The 26469-nt window shown below is 34.9% G+C and overlaps 5 protein-coding genes across 8 annotated transcripts; 1 reads left to right on the forward strand and 4 right to left on the reverse strand.

The window, feature by feature from the left end:
* Positions 1–430: 430 nt before the first annotated feature.
* On the reverse strand, positions 431–1630 carry LOC103843985 (protein LIGHT-DEPENDENT SHORT HYPOCOTYLS 6). Its single transcript, XM_009120749.3, has one exon. It carries the CDS (start codon positions 1149–1151, stop codon positions 555–557), a length of 597 nt encoding a protein of 198 aa, XP_009118997.2. The 5' UTR covers positions 1152–1630; the 3' UTR covers positions 431–554.
* Positions 1631–5691: 4061 nt separating this feature from the next.
* Positions 5692–6277, reverse strand: LOC103844414. Its single transcript, XM_009121201.1, has 2 exons — positions 5942–6277; positions 5692–5865 (listed from the first exon to the last, which is right to left on the reverse strand). Exons 1-2 carry the CDS (start codon positions 6275–6277, stop codon positions 5692–5694), a joined length of 510 nt encoding a protein of 169 aa, XP_009119449.1.
* A 1731-nt stretch (positions 6278–8008) lies between these two features.
* LOC103843983 (6-phosphofructo-2-kinase/fructose-2,6-bisphosphatase) lies at positions 8009–13478 on the reverse strand. 4 transcript variants are annotated; one of them, XM_009120748.2, is made up of 24 exons: positions 13127–13310; positions 12984–13047; positions 12768–12878; positions 12588–12675; positions 12299–12517; positions 12021–12206; positions 11833–11928; positions 11575–11673; positions 11452–11481; positions 11317–11370; positions 11071–11124; positions 10922–10999; positions 10750–10841; positions 10606–10663; positions 10414–10488; positions 10242–10289; positions 9946–10043; positions 9762–9837; positions 9342–9404; positions 9154–9245; positions 8770–8838; positions 8627–8690; positions 8417–8482; positions 8009–8312 (listed from the first exon to the last, which is right to left on the reverse strand). In XM_009120748.2, exons 3-24 carry the CDS (start codon positions 12773–12775, stop codon positions 8235–8237), a joined length of 1791 nt encoding a protein of 596 aa, XP_009118996.1. In that variant the 5' UTR covers positions 12776–12878; positions 12984–13047; positions 13127–13310; the 3' UTR covers positions 8009–8234. The 4 variants fall into 4 exon arrangements, with proteins under 4 accessions (XP_009118996.1, XP_009118995.1, XP_009118994.1 ...); XM_009120747.2 differs by having other exon boundaries at positions 12621–12880; positions 13127–13478; XM_009120746.2 differs by having other exon boundaries at positions 12588–12880; positions 13127–13478.
* Positions 13479–14307: 829 nt separating this feature from the next.
* On the forward strand, positions 14308–15066 carry LOC103843982. The gene is made up of 2 exons (XM_033282327.1): positions 14308–14442; positions 14746–15066. Exons 1-2 carry the CDS (start codon positions 14308–14310, stop codon positions 15064–15066), a joined length of 456 nt encoding a protein of 151 aa, XP_033138218.1.
* A 2204-nt stretch (positions 15067–17270) lies between these two features.
* On the reverse strand, positions 17271–23011 carry LOC103843981 (glycine-rich cell wall structural protein-like). The gene has a single exon (XM_033282747.1). It carries the CDS (start codon positions 18494–18496, stop codon positions 17402–17404), a length of 1095 nt encoding a protein of 364 aa, XP_033138638.1. The 5' UTR covers positions 18497–23011; the 3' UTR covers positions 17271–17401.
* Between the last annotated feature and the right edge of the window lie 3458 nt (positions 23012–26469).

A 26469-nucleotide genomic window follows, 5' to 3' on the forward strand; every position in this document is an offset into this window, starting at 1 on the left:
CGTGTGTACGTATCTTAAAACGCATACGTATGATCTGCTATTCATGCATGAGAGTATATATACAAAATAAAAATGTAAACCAATATGTGACTAAAAGACATAACTAGAGATAGTAAGTTATATATTTGGCATATTGTACACAAATTTGAATGGAAAAGAGAGTATTATACATTTATTTCAGAAAATGTTAAGTCGTTTAAATGCATACCGATGCATATGACATGATATTGTATAGTGTATACAGTATACGTATTCTTACCTCTTTCGTACTTAATATATAAATACATACGCAAGCTGAAAGAAACCCCCATCCGACTCTTGTAATCTTATTCTTCGCTGATTCCTGAACTCTTCAACACACGTTAATTTAAATTCCATGATTGTTTAGATGATACCGTTTGATTGATCACAAAAGCAAGATCTTAATAAATCGGTTAACAAAAGAAAACTCTTAATAGTTCATATAGAAAAATAAAATACATTATAGTACGAAAGGTGTGAGTTCCATGCTTAATATAACAAGAAAACTAATTAATATGATATAATAATTTAATTTAAGGCGGTACAGCTTCGGCGACAGACGGATCACTGACGTTACAACCACCACCTCCTTCACTTTGTCTCGACGGAGCAACGTCAATTCTAGCGGTGGTGACAGTTGGTGCCCGTTTCCGTTTCTTCTTCTCGTATGGAATCCCACGTGCCTTGGCTTGACTTTCTCTGACTTCTCTCAAGTAAATCCTGACCGCACGTGCGGCGAAAGGGTTGGAATCAGGCCTCCCACCGTGCTCCTCGTACGCAGCTCTCAACCGTCCGATCAGAGCATCGAGAGATCCCCAGGCTTGCTTGAGAGGACAAGCGCAAGGAGAGGGAGGCTGCTGATGTCCGAAGTAAGGACAGGTCGCCACGTGGACTTTGGTCTTACCGAACTGATCTAGGTACTTGAGGAACTCGATCACGTGCGCTCCGCTACATCGTGATAACGCGAGAGGCGGCTTATGGTTCTTGAGGTACTGCAAGAACGTGTTCCAGTCACGTCGTTTCTGCGACTCGTACCTGCTAGGTGGCGTCGCCGGAGGTGAAGAGGGCGTTACGGAGGACGGACCTGGGTCACCTCCATGTTGTTGTGACCCCGAATCAGTCGATTCCATCAAAACTAGGGTTTTTTTTTGTTTTTCTTTGAGAGTGTTTTTATTTAGCGTTGGTTTTGAGAATATAAGCGAATCGAGAATTTAGTGTTTTAAAAGAGAGAGAGAGAAATGAGAGAAAGAGTGTGAAGTGTTGTTAGGTTTTGGGGTTTTATTTATTTAATTTTTAAGACCATAAAAGAGGAAAAGTTTTGCATTTTGGGTTGAATGGTGTGAATTCTGAAAGAAGTAGAGAATGAAGAAAGAAGAGTGGAAATACAGAAAATTCAAGAAACTAAATCACGTGGCCATGGCCCTACTCACAAGCCACTTGATACTTTTACTATTCTATTTAGGTCAAGTGTGGGCCGATTCTTAAATCTTTATAACCTTTTTAATTATATTGAGACCACTATTATTAGGGGGAATTATTTCTATAGTTATAAGAATTATAAGCCAATAAGGAAATGAAGTATAGAATGTTGTAATTTAAAATTGTCTAGTTTATATATTGTGCTGAAATTCTTTTTTTTTTTGCTTAAATATTGTTCTGAAACTTCTTTTTTTTTTTTTTGCTTAAATATTGTTCTGAAACTTCTTAGTTAGACATTTTAACGATGTTTATTTTTTTTTTCTCTCGGCCATTTCCAACCTCGCTCGTTCAAAACGCATATATGTTACAGTGTACTTATTAAAAGAAGGAATGGGCCACCGTGTTGAATGATATCAATAAAAATACTGGTTATTTATATGGAATCTGACAGACATAAAAGTTTGAGAATTCAAGTCGAGTACATCTCCACCATCCAAATATAGAAAAAATAAGAACTGTTTGGGCCCGCGCGCTCTGCACTACACATATGCGTACGTGCGTGTGCTTGAAAGTTTTTAAATATTCTTGCATTTTGATATTCTTTTTCTTAATGCAAGTATAGAGAAGTCACATTTCTCAGTTACCTTGTACCGATATTTTACAGGTGCCAAAATACATGGGCTTTTCGGAACAGAAATGATCGAGCCATATGCTTTCTTACAGGCCATTCTGTTTGAATCTTCTTTAGTAATATTTTACTATCCATTTTATAACAGAGTAGAAATTGGTTTACTTCATAAATGAAGTAGTGAATTTTTTATTATTTTATATTGCATCTCGGTATCTTAAATCTTTGTACACCGAGTACGGACGTCGTAGGCGCAAGGAAAATAAACTCGCTATCAAAATTGACATCAGAGGAATGTGGGGGGTCAAGGCCCCCGCAGTATAATATGCCTTTTAGGTTTAGAAAATTTTACTTTTTCTAAATAAGTATGTATTTTTAAAAGATAAAAGAAATCGGGTTTTTGAACCTACTATAAATATGAGTCTAATGATTTATAAGATTATTCATTCACACAATAATAAGAAACCCTAAACGGATATTTGATTCAATACGTTTTGTTCTTTATTGTCTTCTTACTTAATTTGTGGCTGTTCACAACATTTTATTTCCATTCTAAAATAAATTAAGGTCAAAATAAAATTCAAGTTTACTATGGCCTTATTCAATTTTAGAGGGATTTTTTTTACATTAATTGGAGATACTACGTATCAGTATATTTGTTTGTTTATACAGCCCTTCTTGAACGAGGTTTTTATACGAAAAAGATAGAGAGAAAATTATTACGGTATAGTATGTGTTTGTTTATACAGCTCTTTTTGAACTAGGGCTTTATAGAAAGAAAGTGAGGAAAAAATTATCCACCTCATTTTTAATTTTACTCAAATCTGTTTTTTCCCCAAAAAAAGATATCTGAAATCTTAACTAGTAAACTAATATTGAAGCTATTATGGCGTTTGTTTTATTCCATTTGTCTGTTTCTTCCCCACTGCACATCTTTTTATTCTACTGTGGAAAATTCAAAACCATAATATGAAGAGAAAAATAAAAGAGCAAGACGATCAGGATCCGATGCTTATTGTCTAGCACTAAATAATTACTTAATTAAGATGCCATAGAAGTCAATGATGTAGCCCCTACAATGTGTTTATAAACAATACAAATATGAATAGAATGATAAAATTAAATTCAAATTATTGGTTGTTGGTGCTTACGACCCACCACCCACACACATCAATATCTTTATAACGACTATTCAATCCCATTTTGTTGCCTGGCGGATGGTGATCTTATCAAAACTATCAGTCTTTCCAATGTCTATAACAACTGTTCGTTTTGAAAACTTGATCCCATTTTTTGTTAACATATTTTGTTAGAACCTCAATTCAATTCAGAAAACATAACATTGCAATAAATGATATATAACGGTTATAAATCAATTCAGTTTGAAAAATGAACCTCAATTCAATTCGGAAAACATAACATTGCAATATATCTATATTTAAAAACACATGAAAATGGACATATTTTGAACTTTTGAAGACATGATAATATATAATACAATACATATAATGATTGAGTGTTGATCATATAAGTTAATCTTATGGTCATATAACTCTATATGAAACCTATAATGATATATATGTCACTGTCTATTGAAGATGACTATTCAACACAAATGCAAGATTTGGTGTATTGTGTGTTGGATGAAGAACTGGAGAAGAGACACAAAAATGTGATTTAGTAAGTATTATTGCATTAATTTACTAGTATAATCTCTTTCCTCTATAAATACTCAAATTCCACTGAATTCACAAATTATTGGAACTATGCTTTTTAAAACTAATAGATTTGTTTAAACAAGAGCACGACATGTAAGGTTCAACAACCACACACAAAAAAAAATTCAAGTTCCAAGACAAGTGATCAAAAGAAAATGAAAAATGAAACAAAATACAAAGTTGTTTGGGTGTCTCATCTATCATCCAATTTGATCATAGAAGTTGGAATATCCTGGAGACAAAAGGAAGAAACATGTTTCCAATAGTAACATTAAAATCGACCACACGATTGTCTAGGTTTCATTTTAAAGACAAATCAATCTTGTGGATTATTGAGTCCAGACAAATATTAGGAGAAATAAGATAATTATCGTAATCCCAAAAACATAAGAAGCAATTATTACCATCAACGAGTTTTGGTGTGTGCTTTTTTTGTGGTACTTGAGTTTTTGATGTGTGCGAAAAAAGTTCAACGGCCTCCAAAATCGAGAGAATCCATGACGAAATTAACTATAGAGAAAAATAAGAGATTGAAAAACTCCCTTAGTTTAGGGTTTGTTGTTGATTTGTGATTGGAGCTCTATACTAACAATCAAAAAGATGCATATAATTAAGAAAGTCACTTTGTTTCATAAGAATCCATGTTTTAGAAAAAAAAATTGTTTCTAAAAGATTTATATTTTTGACATTTTCAATGGATGTAATAATGATAAATTGTAAACTTCGAAAACATTAATTACGTTCACTGAATTTTAATTTGCTAAAAGTTATGAAAAAGCTAATAAAAAAAATAATTTATTTATAATCAACCAGAGGGAATAATTTTTTTATTTTTTCAGCTAATAGTTTGCTCAATACAAGAAGCTTTTAAATAATTTTATAAAATTTATTCTTAGTATAAGTAAGTAATTGATCAAGTGAAAAATGCATATAAATATATAAATATATTATACATGATCTTCCCATGAGATAAATTTCCTAAATTATTTTAGAACATGGTCTTGTAGCTCAGTTGGTTAGTTTGTAGATCTTATGAGCCGAATGTCGCGAGTTCGAGCCCAATGGAACCATGTACATATGGATTTTTTTACTTTAAATGGTAACCTGATCATTTTAAATTTGTTTCTTATCAACATTGGTTTGGATTCGGTTTAAGTTCCCATGTTTTTAACCATTTTACAAGCATGCACTAATAAGTAGAGGCGAACATTTTGGTTTAAGTTCAGTTTTGGTTTGGATTCGGTTCAGTTTGGTTTATAAGTTGGATCAAAGAAAACTTTAACCAAAGTCAACTGAAAACAGTTCGATTTTAGTTCGGTTTAGTTAGGTTTAATTTGGTTTTGTTTGTGTTTGTTGAATTCAATTCAATTGAGTTGATTTTTAGGTTTGTTCTAATTCAATTACAAAGTTATAATTTATAAGAACATAAAACACATTATCATTTGACATTGAATCATTATTTTTTTCATAAAGCCAAACATCATAATAAAATGTAAAAGATGCAATCCAATAATTTTATATTATTATCTTTAAACCTAATATAAATATCACAAGTAATTTTTTCGGTTTTGATATTAATGTATGGGATTCATATTTTTTTATTTTATTTTTACTTGTGTTTCTTCTATTTATTTAGAAGTAAAATGTCTAAAATTTTATTTAGTAGTTTAGGTTAAATGGTTAAATATATTAAATCTTAATATTATTACTATATTTAGTTAATCAAATTAAAGAAACACTTTGTTTTTTGGTTTGGTCGGTTTTATATAGAACATATTAAGTTTTTTTTTAACGTCTGAATCGATTAATAATCGGAAGTGGTGAAAACACCCAACAAAGAACAAACCTTGACAGTCAAGGTAATGAAAATAACGAAGAAGACAGCGACGACATTCTAAATAAGAATCAACAGTCACTTCTGATTGTTTCTCTAGCGATCCGATCATGAAGCCAGGAAGGACCCTCCAAAGCCAAGTATGTTTGCAATCTTCCATCTCTAAGCACACTCTTCGCAATGTCTCGAGCGATTCCATTGGCCGAAATCTTTTCCCCTTCAAAGTCCAGACTTTCAAACTCTTCCTTGAGTTTTCTGATTTTTTTCCAACAAATTCATGTATCTAGGCCATTGTTGAGGCTTCTTCAGAGCTTCTATTACCTCGTGATAATCCACAGCAACAGTCACTTTCGATATTCCTAGGTCCCGCAAGCTAGAGAGAGCCCATATCACGCTTCGGAGCTCCGCCACAAAGCGATTAGGAGCGTGAGTTATCGCATCACGAGCATGGTATGAGACATTATCCATCTGATCTCTTGCAATCCAAGCAACACCACTATGAAGAAGAGCATTCCTCCAGTTTGCATGAATATTACACTTTATGACTCCATTCTCAGGCGGATTCCATTTGTCTTCACTCTCCAATCTCGTATTCGTGTGAGCACCAGGAGCTTGGACCTTGTTCAACTCGAACCATTGCTCCACTTCTTCAAACATGGCTCGTAAAAGCCTCTCCAAAGATTCTTATACGTTAGCGTAGATAACAGAGTTCCTGTTTTTCCAGATTAACCATAGCACCCATGGGATAGAGCGACGTATAGCCTCTGTCTTACTCAAGTCCTGCATTGCGTCAAAACATAAGCCACATTCTCTTTCAAGGAATGTTGCAAAACCCCTGCAGACAACGCTACACCCACGTCTTCCCAAATTCGAGAAGCCGTCACACATTGAAATAGGACATGGTTTATGGTTTCTGCTCCATCATTGCAGAGTTTACAGGCCGGCTGAGTTTAGCCTCTCAGCAACAGCCACCGCTCCTGATATAACCCTCCATAGGAACAATCTAATTTTTGGTAGAGTGGGGATTTTCCAAACACGTTTCTGCAAAGCAATCCGAGTGAGTTCTTGAGGAGAGATTTGACCTGCTGCCTCAATTTTTCCTTGCAGTATCAAATCGTATCCTGTTTTGACCATGTAAGCACCATGTTGAGAGTAAGCCCAAACAAAGCCGTCATTAACGTCACCTGGCATCATCTGTCTGATACGGACCACTTCATTGGGATGAAAACGTTCCGACAGCATCTCAACGTTCCAGTTCACTATATCATCAAGTAATGTATCCACCTTTAGATTAATATCTATGAAGGTTTGTCTGTTAACTGGACGACGAGGCATCCCATCCATGATCCATTTGTCTCCCCACACCAGAGTATATCTTCCATTCCCAATGGATTTTGTGAACCCCTTAATCAATAGTTCTCGACCAAATATGATACTCCTCCAAACATACGATGGCCTATACCCTTTGCCACATTCCAAAAACTCTTTATTAGCATAGTATCGGCCTTTGTAGACTTGTGCTAGTAGACTTTGCGGATCGCTTAGCAGTTTCCAAGCTTGCTTGGCCAGTAAGGCTTGATTAAAATCTTCAATGTTACGAAAACCAAGCCCTCCTAACTCCTTCGCTTTACATAAATCTGGCCAAGCTACCCAGTGTATCTTTCTCTTCTCACTACACTCATTCCACCAGAACGCATCTATAACACTCATTATCTTTTGACAATGATGTTTCGTTAGACGAAAGCATGACATAGCATAGACAGGCAAGGCCATAGAAATAGACTTAAGGAGTACATCCTTTCTCCCGAGGGAAAGCGTTTTGGCATACCATCCGTTAAATCTTTTGCCAAGTTTCTCGCCTATAAAGACTAGAAGCTTCTGTTTTGATCCACTGAAGCATTCTGGGAGACCCAAATAAGTACCAGCTCCACCCTCATTCTCTATCTCCAGCAGTTCCACAATTAGACGCTTCATAACAGGGTCGATATCAGCTCCAAACGTCACCGATGACTTAAGAAAATTGATTTCTTGGCCTGACGCTTTACCATATAGCTCTAAGCAGTGCAGAAAATTGGAGCAGTCTGACAGAGTTACTTTGCAAAGGAAGAGATTGTCATCAGGAAAAAACAAATGTTGAAATTTTTTGTGTTAATCTCATTCCTGTGATGTTGCTTTGAAGCTCAGTTCTATTCATCACATGTACCAATGCCTAGTATGAACAGGAAAGGGGACAATGGATCCCCTTGACAGATGCCCGTCCATGTTCTGGTGTAATTCTTCCAGACAATGAAAGAGTTTAATAAAATCTTTTACCAAAGGGTTACACATATATTTGGTTTGGGTCAATTTGGGTTCGACTAGATCGGTTTAATTTGTTTGTTTTTTTTGCCAGTCGGGTCTTATTGTATAGCGTTAGTTATTATGAAGAGTACATAACATGTTGAAATTACAAGGCATTTGTGAGTATAAATAAAAACTATTTGATGGATAAAATTAAGAACTGGGAGGCCAACATACAGCCCAGTGATGTCTGCAAATCTTCTAATTCACAGAGTAAGTAAACCTTTGGGACGAGAGTTGTGGTTGAGATCCGACGTAATTGTGGTTATTACTTTCAGTCCATGAGCTTGTAGCGTTTCTCTTGCACACCAGAAACTCCCATTTGTATCTCTATGATAGTGTGAAGTGGCATCTGTTGAATACATTCATAGATGTCAATGCCGTGTTATAAACTATCTAAAATCTTATCCATCACTCGAATGGTTTTATCATACAATCTCATATTTCAGACTATACCTCGATCTGGGGTATTTCTTTGAGAGGACGGTCCGCAAAATATGCATATAAGGCCCTCAGAACGGCCTGCATAAGAACCAACCAATTGTAAGGTGAACTCATTGACAAGTCAGATAGTTCAACATGATCAAGTGGATTGTCGACAAATTCTTCAAAAACTAGAGCCAATGGTTTTAGACAATAAACTATAAACAGAGTTTGGACTATAACCTGGTGAGCTATCACGACGACAGGAGCTCTTTGTCGTTCTAACTCAATGATCACAGGTTCGAGCCTACATTGTCAAAGAAACATTATTTGCTTGAGGTTTAGTTTATGACTGAACGTAGAAGAAGAAGAAGAGACAAACATACCGTTGAATTACATCAAGGTAGGACTCTCCACGAGGGTATCTGTATCGCAATTTGTCTTTTCTCCGAGATCTGCAGTCATATGCACCACAAGATGAGCTAGAGAAGTCTGAGAGCTTATTGTCCGTTTCAGGATTGATAAACTTGTACCATAGAGATTCGATATGCAGTTGAATATGCAAATATGGGATGTAAGTTGGTTTCTTCAGATTTGTAACCGATTTTCTTGGCTTTATGATGAACAAAACTATAATCTAGTTCTATCCAGTTACAAGCATAGCACCCCTAGCATAAATTTATGTGCCCTTCCTCAGATTCTTTAAAAACTCTTGGAAATTAGAACTGGTGAAGTTTTTTCAGATATACAGATTCTACCAAGTCACTTACTCGAACTCTTCTGGCATTATCTTCTTTATCTCTTCATATGTCATTCCATCGCAAACTCCAGAATTAATCTCGTCCAGCGCACGCCATTGCACCTAAAATGAAAATAGGAGAAAACGATTATTTTGCATCAGCATATAGTACAAGACATCAAGAGTCGGAAGATATTTTGGCAGTTAGTAAACATCAACCTTAGGAAATCCAACTATGGAACCTGCTGTTAAGATTGTTCTCTGAAGTGTACTGGTCCAAATCTGAAATAGACAACGTCGGTGGATCACTATTACTGAATTATCAAGAGCTTTATGATTTCAAATTAACCAAGTATGGAATTGCTTGATCCTTTGTGGACTTGTGTGGCAAAAAGAGGTTTCGAGGATGGTTCCATGCCTAGGTTGGTGTAGGAAAACAAAATCTCGTTGTGCAGTTCCAAATGACCGATATTTGTTCTCAATACTATTTTCCGGATTTTAAGAATTGATAACTGACTTAGAGGTTGCACAAATTTTACGTAAGCATTCACTGGTACGCAAGACAAGCAACAAGCTTTCTTTGACACATTTGCAGATACATCAAAATTTAAACATGGTGTAATAGTCTGGAATACTTACCGAAGCAGCCTTTTCATTTTTTAGTCGCTTTTCAACAAAGTTAGCGAGTTTCTTTGCATAAATTTTTCCAGATTCACTGCGTTTCAAAGTTGACAAAGGTTATCAATTTCACATTTTAAACAAGAAATATAAATTCCATCCTTAGAAATTTTAGAAATTTGGAGGTGACTGAGTAAAAACATACCTTATAACACTATCTCCCCCAGTTCGGCCTCTAACATTATCCATACTTTCTCCATGCCGAGTGAGTAGTATTGGTCGTGGAGTAAGATGCGTGTTCACCTAATTAAAGGTAAGAAAATATTAGCTTCTTCAAAAAAGAAATGATCTCGTGATCACTTAACTTATTCTTATTGAATAAGCCAATGAATGTTGATGAAGATATAAATCACACTTGCAAGTATATAACTTGTATGCATATTACAAAAAGGCTAAAGGCATTTCAATTAAAAATGAGCAAGAGACATCGCTAATTCATACCAAGAAAAATACAATTCTTCCAGGAAGGTAACCACTTATATTGTTCACCTGCAAAAAGAGTAGATTAACAGTCAGGAGTAGTCAAAAATATAGAGTATCGGTATCCTATCGAGATCAGTATGAAATGCCATCAGTGGCACATTTCTTCATCAAGCACATATATAAAACGTACTTGTATCTGTCCACCATTACCGCTGACCATATCAATCATTTTGATGTAAGAACCTTCTTCAACAGGCTCATAAACCTGGTATGAAAACAATAAAACCAACATTTGAATCCATCCCCAAGTCCACAACTTAGTCAACTATGCTTTCTCAAAGTAATTAGGACACGTTTGGAAGCTGCAGATTTGTATACCGACCTTCTCATAATTGGCCAAACGGTCTCTAAAGTCTCTCACTCCAGCTTCAAAATCCGTCCTGCAGAAAAGCATACGGATTTAGCTGACAGGTAAAAAAGAAGTCGACTAGGAAGAGAAAATAAGTGTCTTAAAGAGGCATCGTACCCTTCTGCATAATCAGGACTTTGCTGGATTTTAAGACGTATGTTTCTTTCAATAATGCGTTCATCATTGCATAGTGTTTCCAGAAAAATAATCTACACAAGAGTCAAAAGGTAAATCAGTTACGTTACAGTTACACAAGAGTCAACATCACAGTATTTCGAAGCTTCAGTACCTTACACTTTCCTTCAGCCATTTTCATCAGCATATTCCGGCGAACACGTGTGCTATTAGTTGCATCAAAGATTCCGACCTATAGATGAAAACTATTTAGAATGGAATATATAAGAAACCAGGAAAAACATCTAACTGAAAACTACTTACTTGACCACCATCCTGCATCCAACCGATCATGTCCTCCATTGCAAGTGCTGCTACCTAGTAGCATGTGATATATTAAAACTAAGTGCAAAGAAGAAGATAAATGGTGTTAAAACTGATCACTAAATCAAACATCGTCCAATATAACAAATTAAGTTGAGAGTACCATAACCATGATGAATTTAGACGCACAAATTAGAAGAGACAGTCGCAAACTGGCTTTACTAAGCAATTCAAAATACCACCTACCTCTGTTCGTGCCTCTACACCTTCTGGATTGTCCCCTCGAAAGAAATCAGCAGCCTACAGAAAGCTCATTCGTTGTCCATCAGAAATATCCAAAATGGAGGGCAGATACTTATCCAATTTAATAATCCAGCTTACCACGTTAACTCCATGTTTTAGCCGTCGGTACTGTAAAGAAATGGAGCAAAGATTGAGTCAATATTTTCCACAAGTGTTGTTAGTTACAGAATACGTAGAAAAACGAAAAACAAATTTGCAAACCTTTCCAACATTAAAATGTTTAGTATCGTGCCCCAACCAGCGAAGATATCTTGTCAACTTTGCTGCAGTAAAAGTCTTTCCTCGAGCTGGCAAGCCTACCTAATACAATATGATGGGAATGGTGTGAACCAGAACTTCAGTCTCTACTTTTCATTCAAGTTAATATGTTAAACAAAATATCCAGCCATCCAGCTCCCAACAATTGAGCTGAAAAGCCTGAAAAAACTATGAACAGCAGCGCCTATATGGAAAAATTACCAGAACGATTGCTAGGTGACTATCTTCTTTCGGTCCAAGCATTTGATCAGCAACCGCTGCTGCAGCAACAGCTCCAGCGGCGGCTGGCATTGAATTCTAACAATTTAAACGAGAAATAGTGAAACTACGTCAAAAGATCTTAAATTTAAGATAATCCCATTGGAAATAGAAACTATCTCATGCCAAACCTTGGTTTGCGCATCAACTTTGAGGTCAACCGAAAAGGAGCTTGCGCTAACAGATTTGGCCAGCCTAGGGGAGCCAACACCACGATCAACAAAGAGTCCCCTTTGACCATCCTTCTGCTGAAAAGGTGAGACTACTCCTGAAGCTGAATAAGTATCCGAGGAATCGGGAACAATGACCTTCATTTCCTATGGGTAAAATGTATGCCAGTATTAAATAAGAAAGATGACCATTAACTAACGCATAGGCATCTACCATGCAACTAATCAAAGTGTAGAACCTTTGCAGATGGCGATCCATCAGCGCTAACACCAGAATCTTTAGGACTATTGGATGCTGCCTTTGGGGTATTGTCATTAACAAATGAACCAGAAGCTGAAAGAGATCGTGGATTCTCTGCATTGTCAGCCGCATAAACAAGGGAAGAGTGTGCAGAAGGTGCAGGAGCAGGAACTTCATAATGCTCAAGATCAAGCTCCAAACTTTCTGAAGGACAATTCTGTCAAAAAAATAAAAGAAAGTGTTCATTTCGAGCTTATCTCCATGGAACTTGTAAAGGATTAAATCACCTCGACAACTGTTGAATCAGGATTAATACTGACATCAGGGATACCACGAACTGTAGAAGGCTGAAAGTTCTCCCTATAAGCTCGCCAACTAGCAGCAAGATCAAACGGTGAAACTCTGTCAGCATTGATGAACACTCGGAATTCAAGAATCACATCACCTTCCAGCTTAAAAAGAGCTACCCTAGCATCTCCTTGCAACGAACCGCCAGTGAGAAGCCTATTTTCACCTTCCTCAACTATACAAGGCGCGTCTCTGTACTTTGGCTTCAACAAAAACTTGAAATCCAAAGTCTCTACACAAAAGAAAAAGAACCTTAGATCATAATATAACATTGGCATCAACGATCGCTTCTCCAAATTGAGTCAACTCACATACGGAAAAAGAAAGAACAATACCGTGATCAGGAGGAACAACGAAGCTCAGCTCCGAGATTGACCCGGATTCACGTTGCAGCGGAAGCTATCAAGAAAAAAATCGACAAAAACGCTATCAAATTATGAATCGGAAGCAATAAATTACAAAGTCAACGAATGCTCACAGCTTTGGAAGGATCCCAAGAGCCGATCACGGGAACAGAGCCGTAGACGTGAGGAGTAAGCTCGCCTTGAACCTTAGAGCTCTCCATTTTGAGTGAAACGTAGAGCTGACCTCCTCCTCCTCCTCCTCCGCCATTGGAACCGTCGTCCTCTTCTTCAGTATTCTTCGATGCACCCGACCCCATCGCTATTGTCTTTTCTTTCCGTTATCGGATTTGAATTTAATGAAGATGTCAAACGGATAAAGAGATTAGAGAAGAAACCTGAAGCGGCTCGCTCCCCCGCAGCTTTTTTTTCTTTTCTTTTCTTTTTTCCGGAAAAATTATTCGGTTGTTTGATTCTCAGTGGTATGTTGGGATAACCGGATAAGAGCAAATACGTGGTGTTTGGGTCGGGTTTGTTTTGTTTCTGGGCCTATGTTGCTTATTGATCCAGCCCTTAATAAATATCCATAGTAAATAATAGTACCTTTTAAGTTTTTTTCTTAAAAATAACACTAAAAGGAGAAACTCATAAAAATGACATTCATTAAATAGTAAAATATCTCTAATATACTTAGTTTAAAATTAACTAAACAAACAAAAATAAATAAAAACAACTAAAATAAAAATAAAAAAAATGAATTTTTTTTTATAGTTTCAGATTATATGTTTTCCGATTCGAAATTTTTATAATTTTTCCTTCTGAAATTTTCTTTTTCGAAATTTTTTTTTTTTTTTCAATTTTTTTTTATAGTTCAAAAATACTTTTTGAAACTGTTTTTTTCAATTTTTATTTTTAGTATTTATTTTTTATTTTATAAAATTTTAAATCCTAATTCCAAAACACCACCCCTTAACTCTAAACTCTAAAGTTTGGACTAATTAATTCAAAAGGTATAAATGTATATGTACCTCTTTAATGAAACATATTTATGTGACTTTGAGACTTGAGTGTTAGTTTGGAAACAAAAAATTGGTTTGTTGCTATCCTAGTCGTTTTCTCTAATATAAAGAAAATTATTTTTTTCTTTTTCTACTGTCATATCAGTGATATGATATCACTAATTCGCTCATCCTCAGAGCGACATTTGTCTGTTCATATCTCTGTGAAAATACATTTTAAACTTGTTTTATTGTTAACTGTTACTTGTCTGTTTGAAAAGACGATTAGTATGTGAGTGTGTTTGTGTTTTAAAAGACTAATGATGCTTTTTTCAGTGATCAGAGCAAGTGTCCCTAAGCTGCTTCTTGATGATGTCTTTGAGCAGAAGAATGAAATTGCCAAAGCTGTTGAAGAGGAGCTCGAGAAGGCAATGTCTGCTTCCGGTTTTGAGATTGTGCAAACTCTCATCGTTGACATTTTGAGCCTGATGAACATCTCCAACGAGCCATGAACGAGATCAACGCTGGTAACAAAACCGTCTCATCATATCCTTTATAGACTGGTTTTCATATTAGTAACAAAAATGGTTTTCTTTTCTCTTCTTTAATCTGTCAATTTAATTTCCATTTTCTAGACATCTAGATTAAACTGATATGTCTTTTAATATTGTTGTTTATTTTGTTGTTTATGCATCTCAAACTCACTCTCATTGTTGTTTATTTTGTTCTTGAAACTGATCAGAAGTTGCTTTATCCAGTTTCAGAAGAGATGTTGCCTCCTTGCACGCAGAGAAGAAGGTTGGTTCTCATTGCAGGAGCTGTTGCAGGAGCTGAACCAGAGGCTTGTTAAGCTGAGAGAGGTGGAAGAGGCAGCAGCGCAGGGAACGAGGAAGGGGATTTCCTTTGGTGATCTCAGGTCTGATATTCAACAAGCCAGAAAATCACAAGCCTGTACGTTCACAAACTCTATTACTTCCCCTGTGTGCATTGTTTTAGACTTTAGATGTTCAATGTATGCTATACCGGTCCATCTCTTACTTGTAAACTACTATGTGACAACAAAGAAGCTTGTGGCTTGATGTTGTTGCTTAGTTCTTAGTTTTGATTTGTTGTTCATTGCTTGTGATTTAATTTGGAAGGTTGCTTAGTTCTTGAATCGACGAAGCTGAGAAGAAGAGAGAGGAAGATGAATCAAAGGATTCACATGTCCTTTTGCAAGGGATTGCACGTAGACTGGTGAAAACGACACTGCAAGCAGCAGCAAAGAAGAGAAAGATGAGATACTCTGATCTGAAGAAGATAGAGAGACTTTCTGTAATCTTATAATTGTTGTGGATGATGAATGAATGTAGGTCTTTTGCTGTATTTTTGTGTTGCGTGAAACTCTCACGTTTAATAGAAACCCATTCTCACTTTTTGTTTTAAATAATGATCTCAATTCCCATCTCTAGAGTATGGTGGTTCAGCTGAAGTAATGGCTCAATGTTAAGACAATAACACATTAACACGTCAGGTCCCGTCCTTCATTGTTGTTCTGATGGACCGCGGGAAGCAGAAGCAGCTAATCATCTATAAAATCATCAACCGTAGAAGCAGAAGCAGCTTGAAGCAGCTAGTATCATGTTTTTCTGTGACGTCCTGCGGGACAGCCCGCGAAGACCTACACATTTCGCGGTACGGGATTGGGCAGCTAGTTTCAGGACCGCATCCCGCGCGGAACGGTCCAGCCGTGTACAGCCAGAAGACGAACCCGCAGCGGGTCGGGATGGGACGGGACGAGAGAGCCCAATTGTCATCCCTATGTGTGTGGACTCTGTGTTTTCTCAGATAACTCAGCCCAATAGCAAGTGACTTAAACCTCTCAAGCCGCGTGGGTTAATCATGTTCTTTCTTCTCTGCCGTCCGAAAGCTGATGTAGTCAGCGTGACGATTCCATTCGTAGGGTTTTGATCGCATCCTTTGAACTCCTTTTCCATCCATTGAAACTAAACTACTTACAGATTCATAGCATTAAACATCTTCTTACTTCCTTTAGCCATGATTTATGTGAAGTTATCTTCTGCGAGGCGGTGATATGCAGATATAAAAAGGTAAGCCTTCCTCCTCTCAAAAACATCTTCTCAATCTGTTGAATTAACAAAGTAAACTTATTTTCTGAGAAATGGCTAACTCGAAAGTTCTTCTTTCTGATTTGATGTCCTGTAGATGTTTCTCCACCACTGAGGTTAGGCTGACTTAATGGCATCGAGCCCAATTCTCAATGAGGCAGCAGAATACCCACATCCATTTACAGTCTTTCTATTGACACCTGTTGTAAAGACCCTCACGAGCGAATAGGATTTTGGTCGAGAAAAATCCCGCTCGACCAGTTCGGAGTTGGTTCGACCAAAATTAAAAATAAAAATCAATCCGGTAAATTAATGTCTCGACGGGACTGTCCTGTGGTCGAAAGAACTTCCCTTGATAGTTTTGGTCGAGTCTTAAATATTTGGTCGATTTTTTCTTTATTTAAGCTGGACGAGATATTCCGAGAGAAAAACGAGGGCCGAGGACAAATAATATTTGGTTGAAAAGCCTAGAGTGATATCTGATAGGAGTGTGGTGTTCTTTGGTTGTTGGTCTAAGGCGATCGGAAATATTCTAAGAACCTCAGATCGACCATCGAAAAACATCGACAGTCATTTCTGGTCATCTACGATCGGAGGTGTCACACACGTCCACCATTTCCACGATCTTATATATGATATATATCATCTTCATCAACCTGCTAAATGATTCGTATGACATCAAATTCATCGAAGCATCAAAATCTCCACCAATCAACTCCTTACGTAAAATATTTCAAAGATATAAAACTCCATCTTAACCAAACAAATAACTTTCAAATGCAAAATCTAACATAGCCAAAAACAGCCAACAAAATTCCAATATTTGACATGACAATGACAAGTTAGGATGAAGATCAAACCAGATCTACCAGAAGATACGAGCAGTTGGATCACCAGTTTTGTTTTTTTTTTCTATAAAATAGAAGACAGTGAATGTTACCTCACTTTAAACTTAAACATAAAATCTTTATCAAAAATATCAAAATGATCACAGAATTATATTTTTATTTGTTATTTTATAGTCATTTTAATTTTAGAATATTTTAAAATGCTTTACAAAATAAAAATATATTTTCGTATAAAATAACTTTTATTGTGTATTCAACACCTGTCCGTAGGGCGGTCCAACCCTAATATAATATAGAGTTCTATAATATATAGAGAAAAATTAGTTCTCATACTAGTAAAATCACTTACCTGTAAAATGTAATAAAATGTATTAAACATTTTACCTACTTACCAATGGCCCAATTAATCTCAGACCAATCCAGACATAATGTCAAACATCGACATCACAGATTTTGATTTAAATGGCCAACATATATTTTAGATCCTTATAAACCAATAATAAACCAGCTAAAACCAATAAACTCAACCAACATACAGCGCACACTCCCCCTCGAATATTTTGGCTGCTGCTTGAACGGTGAGATCCACCAGTACTATCGCCGCTAGGCAATCCTCCACCGCCTCCTATTCCTTTGCCACTGCCGCCGCCATGTGATCCTCCACTGCTTTCTGTTCCGTTGTCACTGTCGCTGCCGTCAGGTAATTTTTTACCGGCTCTTATTCCGCTTCTTATTCCGCTTCTTGTTCCGCTGCCGATGCCAGGAAATCCTTCACCGCCACCACTACCGCCGATGCCAGGAAATCCTCCACCGCCTCCTATTCCGCCGCTGCCGATGCCAGGAAATCCTCCACCGCCTCCTATTCCGCCACCGCCACCAGGCAATCCTCCGCCGCCTCCTATTCCACCGCTGCCGCCAGGCAATCCTCCACCGCCTCCTATTCCAGTACTACCGCCGCCACCGCCGCCGCCACCGCCGCCGCCACCGCCGCCGCCACTACCACCGCCGCCACCACTATTACCGCCGTCACCGTGGTCACCGCCGCCTCCTATTGGGGAGCCAAACCAGTCACGCAGTCTGTCTCCTATTCTGGAGCCAAACCAGCCACTCAATCCTCTACGTCCTCCTATTCTGGTGCCGCCACAGCCACCACGACAGCAATGCAATCCTCCACCACCTCCTATTATGGTGCCACCGCCGCCACGCCATCCTCCACCATCTCCTATTCTGGTGCTTCCACAGTCGCCACCACGCCATCCTCCACCGCTTCCATTTTTTGTAACTGCAGCTAATTCTTGACCTTTTCCTTCAAAACCATCAACATCTGATTTTGTGGCTCTGAGAGGAAAACTCTCATAGTACACATCAATAGAGGCAGACCTTGAATTAATAGAAGGAAAATTGTGCTGAAGATGAAAGATTAAGAGAATGTATAAAACCAACGATGTTCTTTTTGAACCCATTTTCGTTTTGTTTCTGTGTCTCCTCACTTTCTTGTCTGATATGCAATGTATGTATTTATATATAATTCTGTTTGGATTCTTAACTTGCATGAAAAAAAAAACATGTCACTGGTAGTTGCCTATATGAAGTATATGGTTATAAAGAAGCTGCTTAGGAATATCTAAAAAATATATTTTATTTATTTCTACTCCATATTTTTATTGAATCGTTCTCTTTATTTAATTAATATATAATAAAAATTTAAGCGACATCTAAGCAAAAATGTAAATAATATATATACAAGATTTTTTTTTGACTAAAAAATGTATATAAGATTTTGAGATGATCTTATCCTCTCTAAATTGGTATATTGTATATGGCATTTTTCCTTGGTCAACTTTCTTAAATAGTTTTTTTTTAGTTTTTATCTTCTAAACAGTTTTTAAAAGTCAAAATGACTTTCACTGGAAGTATAAATAACAATGATTTCTTCATTTATATTTTTCTTTAATTATCTATTAAATATATAAAAATAATAGATTTTAGAAAGTATAATACTTAATTTAAATTATAAACATTTACACTGAAATATTAAAAAATTTGGTTTGTATTATAGATAGGTTAATGTTTATTAATTATTTTAAATATCATGATAAATAAATATATTAAAATATTTTTTTCAATAAGAATCAGATAAACTGACTATGATATTAGTTATTAAAATAATAAACTAAGAAAAATGCTATTACGATATTATATTTAGATATTGATAATATATATTTATGAATTAAATGTTATAAATACCATGATAAGTATATATATATATATATATTAAAATAGTCATTTTTAAAATAATAGTTTATATATCGCAGAATAGGTTTATTTTTTTTAATTATTTCTAATATCACGATATATGTATATATATTAAAATTAAAATTTAAATAATGATATTACAAATAAGAAAAATAATGTATCACAGTATAAAATTTCTGTTTTCAACATATAAAATTTAAAATTTTTATAATATTTTGACAAAAACAAATAATGCTGTATTCCCTGCAGAAACATATGCATTTTAATATAATTTTAAAAATTATTATGATATTTGCTCATATGTAATTTTAAATAAGAAATACATTGATTTAAAAAAAAAAATTTAAAAAATTCAGTCTATTTCAAATCTATTGAAAAAAATAGATTAATCCCCAAAAAATATAGCTAACAAATGTACTCACCGGTGATATTCAAGTGGCATATGTAGTCTAACAAATTTAATACTATAAACCACATATTTTCACACCAAAAATATTATATTGTAAAGAATTAAACACCAGTTTTTAACTTCCACCTAATTCCATACATTATAAGTATCATAACCTATTATCCTTCAATAGAGCTAGGTTAGTGGGTCAAACAGCCCCGCTAAACCATGGGTCGATTCATTTTTTGACTCAAAATTTTGACCTGCATCTATGGATACGCTTAAATTGGCTGATACAGAGTCAACACTGTGGACTGAGGCACAAGTAGTGAATGACCAGAGGAAGACACCACAAATAATAGATGCGATATTGCCGTCGATCCTAGAAAGATGGTGTTTTACAGATGGCTCGTGGAAAGAGGGGGATAGTTTTTCAGGACAAGGTTGGCTTAGTACTTTGGAAGGTTTTGATGGATTGTTGGGGGCGAGGAATGTTACGGCTAGTCTATCGCCTCTTCATGCAGAGATTGAAGCGTTGCTCTAGGCAATGGAATGTATGAGGAATTTACGTTAATTTCAGATTACGTTTGCAACAGATTGTTCTCAATTGGTGAAGATGGTTTCCGAACCAGAAGAATGGTCAGCTTTTGCAAACTATTTGGAAGATATCAAGACCCTGAAAGAGAGCTTCACCGGATCAGAGATTATCTATGTACCACGGATGCAAAATTCAAAGGCGGATCGTCTAGCGCGCAGTGCTAGAAAGCAACCATCTTTTGTCGTTCACATGGATTCAGATCACCCGGTTTGGTTTACAGAGTCAGTATGAGTCTGTATTGTTGATGACAAAAAAAAAAATTGACATGCATGACCCGTAAAGAAAAATTATATACCGCATCCGCTCCGCTCCGCTCAGATTTGTGGGTAATTCACGACACCCGCATATAATATTATTTTGAAAAAGAATTATTTAATGCATTTTCTAAAATATAATATAAATAATATATTTATAATTAAATTTTCTATATCTTTTTTAATTTTTGATAATTTTTTTTAAATCTTATTTTTTTTAAAAATATACTTTTACTTACAAAAATAAATTTTTTTAAAAAAACTTTTTTTAATAAAAAATAGTATTATGGATTGGCGGGTACCCGCAATTCAAAATCCCCCAATCTGGATCGGCCCCGCATAAAAATCTCATACCCCAAACCTGCGAATCAAAATTTTTAAATCGTTCGATCCACACCCGCCCCGCGTCAGGTCAACAGGGCAAGGCCCGTGGACTATGATTCATATTCCCAGGCCTATCCTTCAATCAAAAAAATCGAAACCCATATCCACACAGATAATGGTTTGACTTGCTTTAATGGTTTAGTTCCTAAACTGATATCAATATAGTTGGAATTGAAATATAATTTAAATCGAACTAACATGAGATCAAACTACAAACCGACTCACCCTTCTAAAAAAGCTTTGGCAAGACCAAACTAATTTCCAAAATCAATTTTCTTCCCTACAAAATCTAAATTCGAAAACTCCAAGACCTTATAAACTGACTATAAACCAATATGTGTTGGTTTAAATTTGTATCTTAAACATTAAACTAGATTTTGACCCATATTAAATGCGGGTTATGTAATTTTAAAACAGATAAATAAAATGATAAAATAATAAATTAAGATTTTATTATTTTTTTAGTGTTGGACAAAATATCCAAACCCGAATAACTGAACCGAACCCCATACAAAAAGGTATCTGAACAGAAAACTGCTAAGATATCCAAATAGATCCAAAACTTTTGTATATAAAGAAGAAGATACCCGACTTGAATCGAGATATTTTGGATACCCGAGTAACAATTCTTTATTAAATATATTAATTATTTTTAAGTCAAATATTCTAAAAATATTCAGCATACAAAAAAAACACTCAGAATTATCCAAATAATTTGGAAGATATCTAAAAGTAAATGTCCAAAAAATATTCAAAACATGAAATTAGCTAAGAATAACTAATTTCATGTTAATTTTAGATTTTTAGCGTACAATATTCAAATTTATATGTTGCATATTTTCTGAATTAGTTTATATAATTTAAATGGATATCTGAACTTAGACTGAATCTGCAAAGATTTGATACGAACCCGAATCAAAATTTATAAATAGGTTTTATGGCTCTGAGAGGAAGACTCTCGTGGTATGTATCAACAGAAGAAGGCCTTGAACTAACAGAAGAAAAATTGTGCTGTAGATGAATGATTAAGAGAATGTATAAAACTAGTGATGTTCTTTTTAAACACATTTTTGTTTTTCTCTGTGTCTCTATACTTTCTTGCATGATCCGAATATCTAATACTATAAAGTTGGCTTTTCTCCCTCCTTAGAGTGCCACATCATCGGTTAGAAGGGGGCATATGCTGACACGTCAGCTTCTCTATCTGAAAACGCAAATGTTTCGTCTCTTCGAGAATTTCTTAATGGGCCAGTTATTATAGCTACTACACGACACTAAACTTAGTCTTAACGTTATAATTGCATGTTTGACCATTTTGTAAACGATGGGCTACTAGGTGAATTTAATTATAACGAGAAGCCCATCTACGTTCTGTAGTCTTATTCTTCCTGAACCTTGTGTTGTCTAACCGAAGAAGAACGCAGAGTGACAGTTGAGAATTCTTTCCTTCGATTTTCAAAGACAAGTAACGCCTTCCCATAGCATTCAATTTCTCCCTGTAATGATTGCAATAACAACCATTAAACCACTCTCTCCACTCCTTCGTATTGATTTCATTATACATCCATGGTAACGCCAGAATGTCTAAAACCTAGGGTTATAAATACGCTGGAGGCAGGACATGTCAATCATCTCTCCCAACAAAACATTCTAAACTTTCGAATCCAAGCTCACCTACCTCCGATGGCCACCTCAAGTATCATTCTCAATAATTAGAAAACCGGGCGTTGCTCTAACAAAGCGGAGATCTGTATGCTCTGATTCTGGGAAGCCCGTAATGTCAAGAAAGGAGGTATAAAAAGTGGGATTCAATCCGCTGCCATATGAGGTATTTGCTCTCCACTGCGATGTTAGTATATCAATCCATCCAATTGGTTAATCTAAAGTTTGTCACCAAGGTCAACAATTTACTTTCATTCTTTGCCGTTTGTATATTATGAGTTAAACAAGCGAAGGGATATGATCAACTCATTCAGTTTTGAATATAAATTTATAATGTATATTAAGAACTTTAGTGCCTTTTCAGCAAAAGTTGACTATGGAAGATCAAAACAAGCACTTCACTACAACCAGAGGCCATGCCGGCCCGATTGTGGGAAGAAAAAACTCAGGTCCTGAGATAAAGAATTCTTCGTTACGTTGCAGTATCTATATCTGTTTTTCTTTATCATATCACCATCAGCTAACTTGAGTCTATATGTTCAGAAAAAGTAACAATGAGGAAAAAGAAGGGCTCACTGGTTACTGGTACTTTCCAAAACCAGATCTTCCAGAAATAATACTCGCCCAAGGATACTTTGATAGCAGCCGAGCTTCTTAGCCGGAGGTACTAAGTTATGGGTCTTGAAATGTATCAACTTTTCTGTTTTGGATCAATAAAATTTATTCCATTTTTGCAGATAATGTTTCAGTCATTGGCCAAAGATGGAACTATCCAAGTAATGAAAAAATCATAGACTTTGTTCAGGAAAGTATATGCTATGCTAATCAAATAAATACATAATTTAGTTTCATGCGAGTCATTTGTAAAACTTCATTGATAACATATTTCAGGCTTACCTTACTGTAAAATGATTTTAGCTACTGTGTGATATATGTTACAGATTACCGATCATGTGGAGATTGAGATAAAGGTTATGACTGTTGTCTACGAATCTCAGAGATAGCTTGAGCAGAACATAAGTGGGAAAATCAAATATTCACGGCTCTTCATCAGCCAGGAATGGCAAATACGACCAGCCTTTTTCTTGATTCAGCCCACTGATGTATGTTTGGGTGATTGCAAAATTACCAGTGTAAACATTTCAATTGACCCCACATATTGTATGTTTTTTGTTTCCATATTTGTGATCGTGCAGTTGAAGACCATTAAAAAAATTACCAGTGTAAACATTTCAATTGACCCCACATATTATGTTTTCCCACTTGAAACAAATGAACTCGGTATAGTTGCCGCATGAGAAAATAATTTCAAATTCAGACCTCTCTATTGTATAGATGTTATTGAACTTACGTATATAAGAAAATCAAATTTGTAATCGACTATCAAATGTTTGGAAAGAAACAAAACTTTTTATATTTTAGATTTCTATCGTATTCATTTATGTCAACTTATTATTCCCACCCAAACATATTTCATGGAATCATTCCTAAATTAACATCAACCTCATGATCTTCTAAGAAATAGTAACCTCTTTGGATGTTTTTAATATATTCTTCACACAACTATTTAATATTCACAAATTATGTCCTCAAGAAATAATAATATATAGTCCAGACCTTGATTCTTCAAGACTTCCGTAATGAGGAGTTTGGAATCAAACGTTTAGGTAAAAAGTGCTCCACAATATAAATTATACCCATGCAAAACTTACAACAATACACAACACATGTTGATAAGGCTAGATGCTAAGATGAGACGACAATCACCAATCACACGGGATCCAAAATTCATGCGACACCAACAGAAATAACATATAAGTAGAGATGGAAATCAGCATGATATCCATAACTGTAAAAATATCTATATATTTAAATAATATGGCTACATAAACACACCAAAAAACATAATTCAGATCCAAGAACGATCATATTTAATTAATAAAACTAAATCTGTGAACAAAGATATTGTCTACACTTAAACTGTCATGTATTTATATGACCACCGTCATACAACGTAGTGGGACATTATCGCAATAAAATAGAAGTGATAATAATCACCCGAATAACAGAATCAGGAAGGCTGCAGGAAGCTGAAATCATGCTTAATGAAGATAACAAAATCAAATCACCAATCTAAAGAGACACACTAAATGCCCGAAAAAGTGAATAGCTGAATTAATATAAGATCTATAGTCTTATGAATAATTTATTTAAATCAGTTATTAATTATGATTTTAGTTAAATATCTATTGTCTTATGAATTAATACAAAAATTCATTACTTTTTTCGAAATTTAGAAGAAACTGTTTGATCAAATTATTAACATAGTTCATTTGGTTTTCAAAAATATTGACATATATAGATTCAAACAAACATGTATATATATAAAGTATAGTAGTTATTATTAGGTTTTAATTCTGCTTACCTAACTTAAAGTAATTTACTAATAATAGATTAGCTATTTTTCCATCGTTTCAATTTATAATTTGAGAAAATAAAAGAAGAAGATTGTGTTATTAAAGAAAAATACATATATTTACTGTGTTAAATATAATCAACTACTGTTTTAAATAAATAATTCAATATATAACTATTAAAACTAAAGTAGACAAATATTAAAAAGTAAAATAATTACACTTTCATGATTTTTAATGGTGAAATAAATATATGATATGTAAAAAGAAAAATAAAACAAATAATAGAAATATAAAAAAAGTATTACTTTTAATTGAAAATAAAGTAAATATTTAAGATTCATGTTTCTCCACTATATTAAAAAAAATACATAAAAAATAAGATGGTATCAGATACTTCAGTCAATACTTATAACTCAGACGAAAGCATTGACAACTATGACGGAAACTCTTCAGACACAAATCCTCCTGTAACCTTAGCCTATTATATTTTGCAGCGGAACCACTCATGATGATGAATCAACACATTCAATTAATGAATCAATGTTTGGATAATGACAATCCAGAGGCTCATTATATTGAGGGGTTAAATCAATACTTCTTCCAACACAAATCTATCAACGGACTCAACCATCTTCACCAATCCGCATATCTGAACTATGACAACGATACATGATACATATCTTTATGGTAAATTAATTTTGTGCAAATGCATTTTTGAAGAAGATAAATATTTTTTGGATAAGCTATCATGAAAAAATAATCAATTCAAGTCCGATCAATGCTAGAGCATGATTAAGAATTCACTTACTGGATTCGTGAAATGAAGCCTCCAATAAGTTGCCACATCTTTGACATATACAAAATATGCGAAGATTGTTAATAGTTTAAGAGGATGAAACAATTTATTATCTTTCTTCAAACAAGATATTAACAAAACAAACACAAACATTTACATGTTTCCTTTTCAAACATCATCTTTACTTTGTTTAAATTTCAACTGAATTTACTTTGTTACGATTATCAATTTTTTATACTATTTTTATTAAATCTATCAGTCACAACCACTTATGTTATTCCACATTGACCTAAGTTATTTCAAAACAAATTAATACACTATTGTCGTTAACCACTATCGATCAGAAAAAAAAAAAAAATTCTCTTTCCACATATATTTATCTTTAATTTTTTTAAACATATTTTTTTTAACAAAAACCACAAAACAAATTGTTAATCATTTAACAATAAAAAAGACGAACCCGGCGCGTAGCGCCGGAAAGCCACTAGTATTTATATATAATTGTGTTTGAATTCTTAACTTGCATGAAACAAAACGCGCCACTAGTGGTTGCTTGTTTCGTAGTATGGTTAAGAAGCTGCTTGGAAAAATCTAAAAGATATTTTATATATTCCTAATTTCCTATTCTCTAATTGTTTTTAATTGAATCGTTCTCTTTATTTTAAATAATATATAATTAAAATTAAGCGACGTGTGAGCAAAAAAGTAAAGAATATTATATATATATATATATATATATATATAAGATTTGGAAATACCAAAAAGAAAATA

The sequence above is a fragment of the Brassica rapa genome, chromosome A10 (genome assembly GCF_000309985.2).
Source record: "Brassica rapa cultivar Chiifu-401-42 chromosome A10, CAAS_Brap_v3.01, whole genome shotgun sequence".
Classification (NCBI taxonomy): Eukaryota; Viridiplantae; Streptophyta; class Magnoliopsida; order Brassicales; family Brassicaceae; genus Brassica; species Brassica rapa.